Source organism: Populus nigra, chromosome 7 (assembly GCF_951802175.1).
Source record: "Populus nigra chromosome 7, ddPopNigr1.1, whole genome shotgun sequence".
NCBI lineage: Eukaryota > Viridiplantae > Streptophyta > Magnoliopsida > Malpighiales > Salicaceae > Populus > Populus nigra.
Window position 1 is genome coordinate 20994173 of NC_084858.1, and position 17290 is coordinate 21011462.

Sequence of the window (17290 nt, forward strand, 5' to 3'; positions counted from 1 at the left end):
CTAATTTCAAAATTTAAATCTAAAAGATTAAGGAGTAAAATATATCTCTCTAACCACCCACGACCCAACTAACTCCTTGCTAATTAATATCTTTGTTGAATGGGAGAAAACTTTTATTTTTTATTAAATGAGATTTGGACAAATCTGTTTTAACAAATGCATGAATATTTGTCTCTTTTTTTTTTTTTTGTCTCAAACACACACGCCTACAAATATTTACTGGAATTAATCCTATTTTTTCTCTTCTTTGAGAATTAGAAGACCGGTTATCTCTAAAAAAATTTATGTGAAAATCTACCATTATTTTTTCGTGTTCCTTCCTCTTCCCCAGCCCCCTCTTTGTAAGGAAGAAAAATAATTATTAGATAAAAATTATAAAACTTGTTCCTTCTTATTTTATTATTTCAATTTTTGCTCATAAATTAACAAGAAACTTTGTAATTCATCAATATAGAGTTCTCCAAAATCTTTAGATTCCTCTATTAAACAACAATAAAATTAAATTTTAATGTCGATGATCTAAGAGTTTTTTCAATGATGATAATATCCTTTAATTTATCACTATAAATTCATATCTTGTTAATAATGTTTATTGTTTATGAAAAATAGTTTATGATCGACTATCTCATATTCATTCTAAGCAATTTTGATTTCCATTCAAAGCGCTTGAAGTTGTTGCTTCTTTGCTTTAATTATTTTTTGGTTAATCGAATCATAAATATCCAAAATTTATTAGTCAATCGATTGGAAAAGAAAATTCATCATCTTGAGATCTTTTAATCATTACCTTTCTATCTTTATTTTTTATGTATTTGTTATTATTTATCTGGATGGTAGTTCAATTATTTCTTGAAAAATAGTTTGCCATAATTTTTTTAATGTTGGAATTGAATGTCTGGTAGTTATTAAATTCATCTTTCTTTTCAGTTTTCTTACCGCTTTCTGTAGTGTAGTTATTAAATTTTTAAGGCTTTCTCTACCAAAAACCCTTCATTAACTTATTCAATTTAAACCTTTTAATTCACTTGGGTTTTCTTTAAACTCTAACCTCTTATTTGAACTTTCATTCTTTCATTTGATCGCGCGCGAAGTAACTCGTTACCGTCTCTTCAAAAGATTAATTCCCAAGTCTTGCATCCATCTTCTCGAAGGAAAGGAAATTTAATTAATAGATTTAGCATTTCATTTATTAAAATGTAAATTTAACACTAATTATTAATATATCTTGTGTGAATATTGATAATAGTATAGTTATATGCGAATTATGAGTACGTGTTTACCTTAGTATATACACACATACATGTCAATTTAACATACCTGATAGGGAAACCTGCCTATTGGTTTATGCTATTTTTTTTTAACATACCTTAGATGTCTAATTTCCAGGGATCATATGTGTCAAACCATGACTAAATATTCACATACAGTGATTTCTTAAGAAAGATAAAAAATGAGAAATTAATCAACAAGACCCAACCCGCATGACATTTAGTTAATACTCAATATAAATATTTTTTGTGTCCTTCTTTCTCTTTATTTTTTGATATATATCATTTTTCATTTACATGTTTCAATATATCATTTTTTAAGTTTAGCGTTAACTATATATTTAAAATACTGTAAAACACATCTCAATATCAATTATAATTAAAGAGAAATAATTATATGTTTTTTAAAGTGTCAAAGAATAAAGAGATTTATATATTCACCTAGTAGCTATCTTAGTTTAACCTATTTGGGTTTAATTTTTTTAAAATAAATCGTTCTATAAGTTATAAAATATCTGAAATAAAATTGAATATAATTATAGATATCAACCCTATGCATAAACACCCCTAGTGTTATATATCTTGCCTTGTATAATGAACATGTACACTGTAACGATTCGATAATTTAAAATATTCATACTTTTTTTGTAAAATAATTTGTTATTTATTATTATTATTATTTTGTTGTATATGTTTGCATAAGGACATCACCATTATCAATGTCAACATATGCAATTGATAACTATCTAGGTGGTTATCTAGTGGTAAGAATTTGGGATTAAAGGGTTTGTTTTTTTTTTGTGGTCTCAAGTTCGAACCCTATGGTTACTCATATGATGGTCACTAGAGATTTACATGGTCGTTAACTTCAGGATCTGTGAAATTAGTCGAGATGTGTACAAACTGACCGAACACTCATGTTAATCTAAAAAAAAACATATGCAATTGATTCTTATACTTTTTAAGACAAGGGCACCAAAATGTGGATGTGGTCTCTCTCTCTCTCTCTCTCTCTCTCTCTCTCTCTCTCTCTCTCTCTCTCTCTATATATATATATATATATATATATATATATATATATATATATATATATATATATATAACGCACATATAAAAACATAACACGGAGGACAGTTTGTGCTAGAAAACCATTCCAATAAAAAACATTGGAATTTGTCACCTTCGAAAACGTCACTCAAAGTAAATTCACAGTTCTTAATGAGTATTTGGGCCTTTCTTAGGATGAAAATATCAAAGAGAATAATTTGATTCGATCTTCCATTGGTGTTCCCTTCTTTGCCATGGAAAAGGGTTAGGCACGTAGGCTACCACACCCTAGCTAGAGTGCTTGTACAAGTCTCTTGGTGGGTTCGATCTACTCCAAGCAAAAGTCAGATTGAAAAAACGATGCATATCTTAGCATGCATGATCTCATTGTACAATGACAGCATATGTCATTTCTCGTTTACTGTGGTTAAATTTGTAGCGTCAATCTCTAAATAGAACTTGAAAGGAGTTGGTTCTTCAACTTTTTTCATATCCAAAATTGTGGCCACTTGAACTTAGAATGCCTCGAAAGATCTAGCAAACCAATCTACTCCATGAACTCTTCTTTCTTCTTCTTCTTCTTCTTCTTTTTTCTCGCAAAATAAACGCAAGTAAAAGGTTTTATTGGAGGAAAAAAGGATAAAAACACAAGTTGATCTGCAATCCATTGATATGAACTTTTCTACTGAACATCACGTAATGATGATTAACAGTCAGCTGGAGACATAAATTCAGTCGAGTCTTCAAGAAAAAGCACAACTAGCTGAATCACACAAAGTGATGTGTAACTGCACTTGCAAAATAAAATGGCTTGGTAAACTGATTTGCAAAGTACAAATCAAACGATAGTTGATCTTGTACCCTACACACAATATAATTATTTGTTGATTATGGTATTGGCTCCCCAATATCCAATCGACGATCACATTTGATAGAGCATATATGATATAGTATCATCTCTTCCGGTCACTCTCCACCATCCACGAAGCTACCTCGTGCTTTTTATTTTCATTTTTTTAAGTGGAGGCTATAATGATACCATCCACCTCATGCTTCCTTCTCCAGACTTTCCGCCCCTTGTGTAGTAGACAGTGTTCGAGAAAACTGGACATGTGTGTCGATAGGTCATTGGATGAGAACTTCATTGGTGGGACAATAATGTTGGATTTGCTTAGGATCACTAGGTAGTCGGACTGGAACTAAACATTATGTTAAGTTAATATGTTTTTTTATTTAATGGTAGTACTGTATATTTTAAAATCATTTTATTTATTAACTAAGATTAATTTTTTTATTAAAAAAACTGTATCTTCCCATATCATCTTGTGACTAATCTATATCATCGAATATATATATGCTGAACACTACATAATACCATAAATATATATATATATATGGTATTATGTAGTGTTCAGCATATATATCAAGTGCATTAGGGGATTCACATTTAGCTATATTTTAGTTTGGAAAAATATTAGTATATGGTTTTCTCTTAACATACATAGAAAAGATTTGACTTCGATATTCAGAAAAATTGCAACTTGGAAGGAGGTCACGTGTAATAATTACATGCATCAGCAAAGAATAGAGTTAATGTGATGTTTGGAATTGTAATACTTTTTTAAAATGTTTCTTAAATTACTTTTTATTTGAAAATGTATGGAATTGATTTTTTTTATGTGTTTAATAATTTTAATGTGTTAATATTAAAAATAGAAAAACATTTTAATAATTTTTTAATTAAAAAGCAACGTTATAAAAAACACAAAAAATAAACTTAACATCTACTTCCATTGAAAGTAATCCACCCAGGAGTTCTCATGCTGCAAGGGAGAAACCAACATAGACCAGGAAATGGGGAGTTGTAAATATCCTGTGAGCATTTATAATTAATTACTTTCTTTGGACTTTTTAGAGGCCTAATTAACCACAACTGCTCCAGTTGATATTTTATTTCATGGCAGCCGGCCCGACTTGAGATCATGGACCTTATACATATAGATAAAATTAAAGTATTGAAGAAAGCAAGAACCTTTTTTTTTTTTTTTTGATAATCATCGAGAGAAGAAAGCAAGAACCTTGTACCAGCTCCGACCTATCAACTAATTTTTATTTAATTAGGTTCTTAAAATGAAAAATCTTTTCAGTTGGCTCCCAAAGTACGATGCATTCTTCAATTTAGTCCTCACATCCATGTGTATTACTATTATTGATATCTTATGCAATACGTACACTGACGCTTTTTTCAAGAGAATTTCACATGCTCGGATAAAAATTGTAATGATTTTAGGTGGAAGAACCTGATTGAGAAATGTCCGAAAAATTGAAGATGAAAACGATAAAGTAAATTGTTTTGGGACACAATTAAGAATCAAGTGATACGTTATGTAATAACCGAGATATATATGTTCCCTCTTCAAAAAAAAAATCCTGAAGAAAGTACTTTGAAAATATGCAGCATCGTTGATAGTATATACCACGGTTATGGTAAGGCTGTTGGCCTGACACGTTGAATAAAAAATATTATAGAGTATGCACCTAAGTGCTTCGAAAACACTGCACGAACATTTTCAATGTCTTTATTTATGTAGGGAGAATTCTTGATCTTCTGTTGTATATATTGTTTATTTTAAAACTTGATTCTGGGTATTTAATTATTTCCCCATGCTAGATAATCCCATGATGCGAAAAAAGATTGGGTTTGATTTGATTGACGATATGTCTGGATGACTTAAGCTGTGGTGTAGGTTTTTGCATCTCTGAAAGGGTGTTAGTGTATGGAAGTGTAGTTATTGTTTTTTTAAAATAATTTTTTATGTTAAAATATGTTAAAATAATATTTTTTTTTATTTTTTTATTTTTTTTTAAATCAGCACATCAAAATGATCCAAAATATATAAAAAAAAATTAATTTTTAAGATTAATACATTAAAATAATTTAAAATATATATAAAAAAATTAATATTTTACAAAAGAAATAAAATAAATTTTTTAGAAACACAACGAGCATGCACATCACTCTCCTTTCATTTTGGTTTAGGGTTGTTCTCCATGTGATGTACAAGTATAGTTTTGTTTTATTATATTATATTATATTCCCTTTGAATTTTGATAATCTCCAGAAAGAGGGGACCGAAAATTGAAAGACGGAATAATTACAATGGCTAGTTGGCCTCCAGCGTTGGGGTCACGTTGGACATCGGTGGCCCTGTTACAGATTGAAGCTACTTTGTCAATGTTGATTTTGGGAAGCAGCTGTAAATTTTGCTTGCTTTGTGTCTTTATCTGGAGTTGAAACCATCTTTTGGGATGAAAAATTGAAAAAAAAATAAAGAAATCCATGATGCTTCTTAATTAGTTACCAGAATTGAGGCTTTGATGTTGGAATTTCACATCTTTAATTATTACTATCTTTTGTATCATTGTTCAACAATTGAAACCCTATTGCCTTTCGGTGAATCTACTTACAGCCATCATAGTTGAAAGAATGAGCCAAACCTTCAATTTAATTATGTCTAAAAATAATCAAGCACCATCTTTACTACTAAAATAATATATATATATATATATATATATATATATATATATATATATATATATCAAGTTAATTCTTCTCCAAAATAGCTAGGGTATCCAAAAAGAAATTTTCATGTTGAACTAGATCGTTGTCCCCTTATTATTCTATATATGAAATTATGCTTTCCAATTTTATTTTTTTTAAAAAAATAATGCAAATAGCACCCTTAATTATACGAGTCAACCGATATTTTCATAGCCCTCAACATAAAAGGTTGCCTTGGTTGCTCTTCAAGATCAATTAGTCAACAATAACACAAGTTGTATTGATCATCACACTTTAAGAAGCAAGAAGACAAACCGAATGACTTTTCGATACACTAACCTTTGCGATGAATCATTTATGTTCTGGGGACATGTTACAACTGAACAGAAGAAATTGTTCAGTGTGAAGTCTATCAAAGTTTGCAACTATTAAACATTTCTTCGAACTTCTAACACCTAAAAAAAATTACCTGCTTCATTCCACTAGTAATTGTCTTAGTATAGTTCAACATATCACCAACAAAAAAACAATATATAATTTCATCAGAAAAGTTATATATCATCGACAAAATGTCATTGATAATTCCAACGGTGAGTTACCAATAACAATGGCAATTGCAGTAATTTTTTTCCAGCTCCTTAACATATACCGACAGCCTTATTACATCGGTGAGTTAACAGTAGCAATAGCATTTGCTGAAATTCTTTTTCAACTCTCTAGAATATACTGACAGACTTATTCCGTCAGTAATTATTTAAAATATGTTTTTTTAATATATTGAAAAAAAGTAGAAAAATAATTTAAATAAATTTAAATAATATAAAAATAAATTATCTTAATATAAAAAATTAAAAATTTAAATATATGTATGTTCAAACACAATAAAACTAAAATAGAGGCGGCGTTGGAGGAGGAGGGGGAGTCTAGTCATCACTAGGATTGTGGGGCTAATTAGGGGGTACACATGTGTCACCCATTTATGATCTCATCTCAATTACCACTTGACAGAGTTTTTCATAAGCTGCAGTGAGTTGTTCGTATTTTTTATTGAAATGGGTCGTACGTTCATATACTCCTTGATCTAACAAGGTCGCGAACTCTGGTGATTGAGTGTTCGAGACCGATTGCAAGAATCCAACGGTCGATTCATTCTCATCGCATTCATATCCTAGACCAAGAAGTTTCATCATGGACTTAGCACCATAAAAGTTCGCTTTCATCCTATTCCTTTCAGGTAAAATGTTTCTCGCTCATTTGATAATTTTTTCATAACTGGTATCACTCAACCTATAATCCAATTTTATGGTGAATATTTATGCAATGACCAATAATTTACTGTGATTTATACAACCATCTCATAATGGTTCGTCAAAATCTTTCAAATGATCAAAAAACCTGGTTGCATCTACATTAGGCTCTTCATCTACAATTGGATGTTGACTAGTATGACCTTGATTCATTCTCATCGCATTCATATCCATGTTCCTATAAGGATTACTATTGTCATCTACAATTCCATGCACATTACTAGCACTATAAGTTGACCCAACCATCCTTTCTACCATATTATCGTAAGGAACATATGGTTTTTTGTGTGCATACCATCACTTATATTTTTCCATTAACCTTTTTTATAAAAGATACATCGTTACAATATCTAGATCAAGAAATTTTTATTTTTTACATCTCTTATATGAGCATCTAATACTGCCTCTACTAATATTTCTCAGATTGAATTGTGTTGAGATTGTGGGGAAGGGGGTGGCTATTTGATGTAGAAAAAATTGCATAAGGAAGAAGTAGAAATGAAGGAGGGTCGAGACTTAGGTCATAAATTAAGTATTACCGACAGACTGATCAACAAAATTATTTTGATAGAAACGGCGTCAGTCATTCTATCAGTAGAAATTCATGTCACCATACGATTTTCCTTCTTGAATCCCATTGAAATACCCTCCGTAATATCGTCGTTATACACCAACAAAATTTTTCCGTCGGCGTATTCACGAACAAATTTTATCATCGGGTTAATTTCATCGGTAACTATGTCTATAAAACATACATGTCATCGTACTGTTTGCTTTTTCTTTTTTTTTTTCTCATTGCAATTTTCTCGATAAATACCATGAGAATATTTCGATCCGTGTTTACCGACAGATTTAGCAACGAACAATTTTATCAGTAAATATCATTATAATATACTAAAAAAAAAATTTCATTGATATATCTATTTATATTTACTAATTTTCTGAGAGTATCCTCTAGTATGAACTAGAACCCTCGTCTGAAGGTTAGGAAAAGTACAGATTCAATACGAGAGGAAAAGTAGCCCTGGAAGATGGCTAATGGGGAATTTTAGTGGACAGTGACGAGTGACCTTTGGATACAAGTACAGTCTTTATACCATTGATCTTTTCTTCTTTTAGTAGAATAGGATACAAGTACAGTCTTTTCTTTATAACCTAGAAGATGGCTAATCTGGAATTTTAATGGACAGTGACGAGTCACCAAGGATCCTTATTTTGGTTAAATTTTCTAGCATCTGCATCTCCCGAAATAAAACATTTACCGATTCTAGATGGAAACAGTTTTACATAAAAGCAACAACTATTTTTTGGTAGAACCAACAAAATTAAGGGTTTGTTTGTCATGATAGTTAAAATGTAGTTTTAGCCATAGTTTTGAAACCAGGTCTCGCCTGACAAGTTGATCCGGGATCAAAACCGGACTGGATTGATAAAAAAAAGGAAAAGTCATGACCCGATGTGACTTGGCAGGTTGACCCGATGACCCGGAAAAATTTGGTTAAAAACTCAGTTGCAATCCGTTGATTTTTGTTTTTTTTTTTTATTAAAACGACGTCGTTTTGAATTTTTTTTAAAATAGAGATTCACCTGACCGACCCGGTGACCTAGTCATAACCCAGAACTCGGGCCTTGGATCATGCCAGGTTTAAAAACTTTGGTTTTAGCTATCCAAAAATATTAATATTTTTCGGTGGTTGAAATTTTGTTTCAATAAATATATTGTAATATTTGTTTAGTATTATGGTATAAGATATTTTTTAAAAGTATTGATTTTTTATTTGAAAATATATCAAAATATTTTATTTTTACATATTATTTTTAATTTTTATATGAGCATATCTAAATTATCAAAAAAAATACTAAAAAAAATCAAATTAATAATTTTTCAATCTGAACCTAAATAAAAATACAACATCAACCAAACACGAAGCTGCTGGAAAGTCCCTGGGAGGTGATGGTTTACGAGAAGGAAATTGTTATGCATATTTATTAGCTAATTTTGATCATATGAAGCTTGGGTTTCATGAGCTTGCTTGTCCTGTGGCTATACTCGTTTGCTTCAAGCTGATGCTGGATGGGTCGCTTTACCCTGTCTGGGTAGTTTGTTTTTTCAAATAGTATTTAGGATTGAAGTAATAGTTATTTTTTATTTAAAAATATATTAAAATAATTTTTTTAATATTAGTATATTAAAATAATCCAAAAACATTAAAAATTTAATTTAAAAAAAATAAAAAAATTCTCAAAAATATTTTTTGACAGTAAAAACAAACACACTACTACTTTTTACTTAAACCATGTTTCTTATTAAAAAAAAAATAACTACTGAAATTTTTAAGGAATGAAATTTTATTGAAAATAGTTTCCTATCGAAACCACTTACTAAAAACTTTCTTAAATTTTTAAGAGAATGATTTCAAGAGAAATTTGTATACATAATTATTATTTTTGTTATTGGTAGTTTAAATCATGTTTTATAGAATCAAATTTTTGGATTTTATTAAAATGAAACTGCAGGCATGCATTGCTTAGAGTCAAGTTAACAGTAAAGATCATGCCTTATCCAATATAATTAAATGATATAATGGGATCGCTTAGAAGTGCCTTATGAACAATCATTAATGCTGCTAGCTGTTTCCCTTAATAGTTAGCCTGTCGTCAAGGATGTGCTTTCATTCTTTATTTGTTTAAGCAAAAGCTGCAAAATATTTATTTAAGAACTAAGATGGGTTGTTTATTTATTTATTCATTTAATTAATCTGCTAGGTTTAAGAAAAGACATAAGCAATAAGCACGATCTCCATATCCTTGTAATTAAATGGAAGAATTTGGTAGAAAAATATTGCAAGAATGCTTCCTTGACAGGCGCCGCAGCTGCTTTCATGTGCTTGTTATAGTTATCTAGCGGTGATTGAAGCACTCATCTAGTCATCTATTGTTTTTTTTTGTTCAATGATAAAGAATATTTTTAAGGATATTAAATTCTCTTTTTATAAGATTTTAGAAACACTTGTATGAGCAAAATAAGTTATTTTAAATACTGTTTTATTTTTTAATATAAATTAAAGAAAGTTAGTCTCACTCCTGATTTTAAAAATCTTGTTCACTTTAGCCGTCTCAGATTTAAGAATTCTACATGATTGAAACTTTATTTATAGTTATATTACCGCCCGTATAAATTAATCAATATTTTGGCATCTTCGTTGCTAGCTAGCTACAGTGGAGCCTGCAATTCTAAAAGCAAGAACTTTTCCCTACAAATTCTGATGTTTTTGTTTTTTGTATTCTTTCTGTAATCAAATACATACTTCAAATATATATTGTGTATATTATGTTAGGTTTACATGGATGTTGAGTCGGATTTGATAATATTTATATTTTATTTATTATCTATTAAATCAGGCCATGTTGATGTTGATGTTGATGTTCATGGTTCAAATTAAATTGATATTTGAATGTATAAAAATAATTGACCTTTTGGATTAATTAAAAAAAAAAACAGATTTCGGAATTTGTCTTTTACTATTGATGTGATGGTGTGGTGTCCAAGTTTTGTTTTTGTTTTTTTGCCTGACTAGTCCATTACTATGATCAGGGATGAATTTGATCAGGGATGAATTTGATCAGGGGAGGCACTAGCTCCCCTTTAAATGTTTCAAAAATCCCCTTTAAATTTATAATAAAGAATTTATGGTATTTTAAGAAATTCTCTCCTCCCCAAAAAGAAGAAAGAAATCAAAATTATATGTCATTACTTTAGCTATAGTGGAGTCTGCAATTCTAAAAGCAAGAACTTTCCTACATACTCTGATTTTTTTTCTGCATTCTTCCTGTAATCAATCAACCACATGATAGGAGCATTGGAGGTGAAGTGTTGGTGTCTGCATGCAGTAGTGGTGGAGGTCTAACCCTTATTAGAAAATATGGTGACCCATCACCGGATCAAACAATGGAAAATACTCTTTTTTTCCCCCTATTTGATACAAAAGCAGTTCCATAGGATTTTGTTTTTTAATAAGAGAAAGCTTAGGCTATTTTGCGAACTCTAGTGAATTTCTGCACATGCAAATAAATCCGCTTGCTTGCATGTATAATAAAAAATTGACCCTTTGGATTATCTTTTAAAGAAAAAAACAGAATTTGGGATTTGTTTATATGTGTGTATGTGTGGTGGTGGTGGAGGGCTATCCAATTTTTTGGCCTGACTAGTCCATTACGATTAGGGGTGAATTTAATTAGGGTTGGCTCTAGGCTCTAGCTCCCCTCTAAGAGTTTATAGAACTCCTTTTCAAATTTATAATTAAAAACATTTATGGTATTTTAAGAACCTACTTTCTAAAAAGAAAAAAAAACCAAAATTATATGAAATTATTTTATCAAATTTAGATTAATTTTGTCTCTCATCATTGCAATGGAAAGTTATTAAACTCAAGTCACATGTTAATTTGATGATCTATCAATCTAAAACTTGATTCGAATCGGGTTTTATCTTAAATTAAATGAAATTAATTCGGTTAAACTTAGTTAACTTGTTGGGATCTATGACCCAATCAAAACTCAAGTAAGGTTCGGTTTGATTTAAAAAAAAAACAACTTTGTAGAAGCTTTCTAAACAAAAATCTTAAAAACAATATCAATTTAAATTGACTCGAGTTAACTCGAATTAATTCACTTAACTTATGATCATGCATGACCTAAATATTGGATCATGTCAAGTTTAATAATTGTACCTTGATCTAAATCCCCCATATGAAGAATGGTTCAATTTAAACAAAGTAGCACATCAAAAGATGGCTATTATGAAATTTTAATGGGAAACGAATGTAAAACTCTACACTTTTTTTGTAAGTATTGAAATTAGGGGTTGTTTGTTTTTGTGGTTGAAATTGTGTTTTATGATTTTTTATAAGAAATACTTTTGCTTTAAATTATTATTTTTATGTTTTTGGATTATTTTGATATGTTAATGTAAAACATAATTTTTTAACAAAATAAAAAATATTATTTTCATATATTTTCAAACAAAAAATATTTTAAAAAACAATTACAACTAAACTTGATCAACTGCATTAACATAATCACATCTGGAAAACAATATAACTTCTCAAACAACAGTAATAATTCATAGCAGTCATGAATTGTCAAAGCATAAATTAACTTAATGATTAACTAATAAAGCCCTGCTTTCAAAACTGATAAATCAGTAAGTGAATAATGTCATGGTCATTGTCGCCGCCAAGATTGTTTTTCGGTGAGGCTTGCCGAATGTATAATATTCTAGAATTTTAGGTTAGCACGCAAGCACTGATTATTGATTGTTTGCTTTATCTAGTATGAGATTAGAGGTCCACCACTAAAGCTAAGACAGATCGATCGATCTGTTTTAATGAATGATAACCATGGCTGTTCAAAGAATAATCATACAAAACATGATTTTTAAGGTAGTCATTTTCATGTTTGCTGTAGTTGCTGTTGTCTGTGTCGATATTCTATGAGTAACTTGATTGATTTCAGAAAATAATCGAGTCTTTATGTATAAAAGAAAATTAAAAAATTAATTCTTATGATCTTTCGAGATAATGCTAATCTTAGTGATAATTCTTAATATTTGGATTATGAGATTCTCTAGTGAAATCAACTCGATCAATGAATGAGATCTTACGAAAAAATTAATGAATTTGGCAAGAATATTAGTGAGATTAACATTAATTACTTGCCTTGTGCTAATGAAAATCAAGTATTAGTTTAAGCAAACTTTTTTCTTTTTCTGAAGAGAAAAGGGAAGGAACACGCGCGCATACACACATGTATATATATTTTGATGTCTCACAATTGTTTTTGAATTCAAGTATTTAAAATATTATCATCTAACATGGAGGAGACAGGTTTAATAAAAAATAAAGCAAATTATTAGTACAAAAATCAAACACAATCAACTTATATGTGTTCTTCCTTGTTCCAATAATATTAGTCTCTGAACTTCTATATTAATTATTAATTCAAGTCATATTTTAAAAGAAAAATGGACAACATCAATTGTGTCTAAAAATGTTTTATCATTAACTTGATTTTTTCTTCTTCTTTTTCTTACTGTATTTTTTCGATGCTTAATTGGTTAAATACTGAAGAATTTTTTACATACCAGAATTTAATTTTTATCAAATCTTAAACCAGTCATTCCTAATAAACTTAGTTTATTCATTCAATATCTTTTTGGATTCATTATCTTTTTTTTCCCTTAATTCAAATCAATATTATTAAATTCGGTTTAGTTTGATAGATAATTCAACACTCGGTGAATCTAGAATTTGCCCTGGATTGACTTTTAAAAAATGAGTAGAAATCAAGCTAATGTGACCTCATCAATCCTACAAATCAACCTAACTTACGATCCAATCAACATAATTTAACTTATAAAATAATAAAATCAATACTATTTTAAAAAAATAAAATTAATTTAATTAATTCATATCAACTCGAAGTAGCGGAGTGGAGGCTACCTTTAATAACTTTGATTCAAACAAAGAGAATAATTAACAAAAACAATTATTGCATGAAACCACTAATAATGGATAAATTTACTCTTGCGGATTCCATTAATTACTCCCATGAGTAACATATAATCTTTCCTTACAACGAGATTAAAGAATGGTTATTTTTCCATGATTCTTTACACACACACACACACACCTAATTTATAAATCGATAACAACGACAAATGCTAACAACAACAGCTAAGTAAATAACTTAATTGTATAAATACCAAAGAGAAAAGCCCCCATATACAATTCCTCTGCTTGTCTTCATTTCTTTTTTCACTGCAAACACCAGCACATGGCCATAATCCCACTTCTCTGCTATCCCTCCTCTGTTCTTTTCTGAACAGAATTCCTCTCAATCTTCCTCTTCCAAAAAAAATATAAATAAAAAGAAAAGAAAAGGAAAACGAAAAACTCTCCTTCCCTCCCTCCCTCCCTCTCTCTCTCTCTCTCTCTCTCTCTCTCTCTCTCTCTCTCTCTCTCTCTCATAACATAAGACAAAACACAGAGTAGTTAAAAGGCAGTTCATCAACAAAGAACCAAACTTTGCAAACATGCATCTCCCTTTTCCATACTGAATTCTAACAGGGTTCTGTTGAAGGAGATGCAATACCTACTCCTGTCAAACAAAGTCTATCTGGGCTAGCTGACAAGTTCTTTCCATTTTTACCTCTGTTAAGGTTTGTGGGTTCTTGTTTTCTCTTTTATTTTTTAATGAATTGTAGTAGTTGAAAAAAATTAAATAAAAAGAACAAGTCTTTGTTACCTTTGTTTATCTCACAATTTTCTATTGTTTTTGTAATAATTTATGTGTTAGGAAAATATTTTTCTTAAGTCTTGACTTATATATGGGGTCTGTCTTTATTTTCTCTTAATCAGGCGGTGGAAAGTGATTATTGACCCATTGGATACGCATTTTGTGACACTCTACTCCACTATAAATAAAGCTGTCTTCTTTATTTTCTTTTCTATATTTTTTTTCCCGAGAAAGTGATGGAAATGGCGTATAATCCAAAGGTGGTAAGCATTGTTTTGTTTGCTATCCGGGCTCTCTCTATAACAATAATTTTTCTTCCTCGTAAATTTCAAAATTTTCAACTGTTCTATTGGATTCCGAGTCTTTCTTTTTTTAATGTTTTGTTGTTTGTTCTGTTCATTTATGTTGTTCTTTCCTTAACTGAATAACCATTTTTTTTTTGTTTCTAACTTTATATCCCTCCATTTCTCTCTTCTTCTTTTCCCTCTTTTTTGGGTTCTTGATTTTGGATTAGACTATGGATTCGTCTGGTGGAGATGGTGGATTGCTCTTAGAAGAAACCATGGAAGCACAAAAACTCACTGTTTTGGATCGTGTAGATGGATTTCAATACACAAAGGAGAAATCAGATAGCTTTGTTATTGACATGGAAAGTTTCTCTCATGGCATCAATAAAGATATCAATACAAATCAAAGAATCACAGTGAGTTTCTGCTTTTTCTTTCTCCTTTCCTTTCTTCTTCTCTCCTTTTTCTTTTGTGGATAATTTTGTTTGTAGTTGATTCAGCAACACGCATGCCATTACAATCCAATGTCTTTTTGTCAAATCATCATTATCTATATGATTCTTTTTTTTTTAATGAATGAAAAGTTGCAGAGGAACCTTTCAAGAAAAGGGTCACCACGGGGCGGTGGTGGCGGCGGCGAGAAGAAGATTCATTCTAATCTCTCTCATCTTTGTGATAAAGAGGCTATTGTTGCTTCAGCTTCGCCCAGAGGTATTAGTTTTGCATTACAAACTCTGATAATTTTGTGCGGAGGCCATGTCCATGTTGGTTGTGCTGTCATTATGATAGTATACCTGTCACCATTTTCAGATAGATTTTTAGAAAAGCTGTAGATACCGTTGTCTCTATTCTTCAATGATAAATGGATCTTTTAAAAAAATTACATATATTTTAGACTGGTTGATTTATAGGTGACTCAGTAGGTTTCCAAGTTTTTTTATTGTTAATTTTTTTTAACCTTTCAGGACATTTAAGTTGCGTTTAATTAATTTTCTAGAAATGATAAATACAAAAGAAATAAAAACACATTTGGTTAAAATAAAAAAACAGAGACATAAAAATAATTTTATTTCAAAAACAGTTTTAGAATAAATAAACACATTTGGTTAATTTATAAATTTATATAGGGAGAACAAGACAGATATAGGTTTAACTGGTGAAGGTTAGGTGGCCTCGATAAGATAGAGTGTGCCCAAAAACAAACCCTCTCTACCACTGTTAATGGGGCCAATATTTACAGTTGGTGAGAGTGAGATGTTACCAAACAGTTAGGTCAACCGAAATGAAACATGGGTGGGTTTAATTAAACAGAAAGTACAGATTACAGAGCATCATCCATTTTGTTGGTCACCCTCCATTGTTGAAGGCATGTGCACTTGTTAAGTTGATGAAAATGCTAGCTACCCATAAACAAATGCTTACACCTATATAGTATAGTGTTTACTGATCTGTAACTGCTTTAATAGGGCCTAGCACGCCTGAAAAGGCTGCGGTGGTAACGGTGGGGACCCCAGATCATTCCAGTAGCCCACAAGTTCATCATCAAATCACTATCACGACCGGCAGCATCAATGGCACCCCAGAAGGCAGATGCATTAGGAGAAGCAGTTTCAAGCGCGCATCACCTTCCTGGGTCCTTGATCCCAAAAGGGTTCTTTTCTTCTTTGCCACACTGTAAGCTTACCAACCATTGAAAAAGCTGCAAAAAGATCGATCATATGTCATGATATTTGTTTACAGGCAATTTATTTTAGGTATTTTCATTTGCAACAGGTCGAGTATGGGAACAATGTTGCTGATATACCTCACTCTTTCAATAAGGAAGCTCAAAACAGATTGATAATTCCCTTGATTGAAACCAGCAACATCATGCACCATATTCTATAAGGAGGAAATAACTGTAGTGTACACTTGGAGCATGATGTTCGACTGAAACAGAGATGAATGTAATTAGATGATGATGAGGGTCCCTTTTGCAACAATATGCTTCTTTACAAAGGGGGTTTGCCGCATAGCAGAAAGAATGACAGAAGATAAGGGGATGGCGAACACTAACCGAAGACCTTCCATAACCACGGCTTCTACTTTCTCCAGCGCTCAACGTTTTTCAGGGCCTCACTAAGATCTTACTGATGCAGACAAGAGCATATAATGATGTGACAAGGAGAAGAATCTTCTTTAAAGAATACAGGGAAGATAAACATGATGCGTTACTCTTATGCAACCCTACACAGCTTAATGGAGGGCAGGGTCAGATAGTTACTTTAGCTTTCTTGTACCTTTATTTTGCCGCCCCATGCCTTCGTATTGTGTTTCCTCTCTTCGAAAATCCCACTTGGATTGCCTTTTTGTTATACATGGCTTTCATGTGAGTGAAACAAGATCAAGACAGCAAACAACCGTAAGGTTTAAGTCAATAAGATATTTTCTGTGCTCGAAAGCATGCGTACCCGAAGCCTTTCACCTATTACCACATATTGTGCATTCATGGGGTAGCTCAGAGAAGAAAAAATGGCTTAAAAA

At 30.9% G+C, this 17290-nt stretch overlaps 1 protein-coding gene across 4 annotated transcripts; it reads left to right on the forward strand.

Annotated features, from left to right (window-relative positions):
* The first annotated feature begins 13964 nt into the window (after positions 1-13964).
* Positions 13965-17207, forward strand: LOC133699317 (uncharacterized). 4 transcript variants are annotated; one of them, XM_062122530.1, is made up of 6 exons: positions 13965-14403; positions 14603-14743; positions 14995-15183; positions 15358-15478; positions 16234-16441; positions 16541-17207. In XM_062122530.1, the coding sequence occupies exons 2-6, from the start codon at positions 14717-14719 to the stop codon at positions 16605-16607; spliced, it is 612 nt and encodes a 203-aa protein (XP_061978514.1). In that variant the 5' UTR covers positions 13965-14403; positions 14603-14716; the 3' UTR covers positions 16608-17207. The 4 variants fall into 4 exon arrangements, with proteins under 4 accessions (XP_061978514.1, XP_061978512.1, XP_061978513.1 ...); XM_062122528.1 differs by having other exon boundaries at positions 13966-14403; positions 15352-15478; XM_062122529.1 differs by having other exon boundaries at positions 13966-14403; positions 14603-14740; positions 15352-15478.
* The last annotated feature ends 83 nt before the right edge of the window (positions 17208-17290 follow it).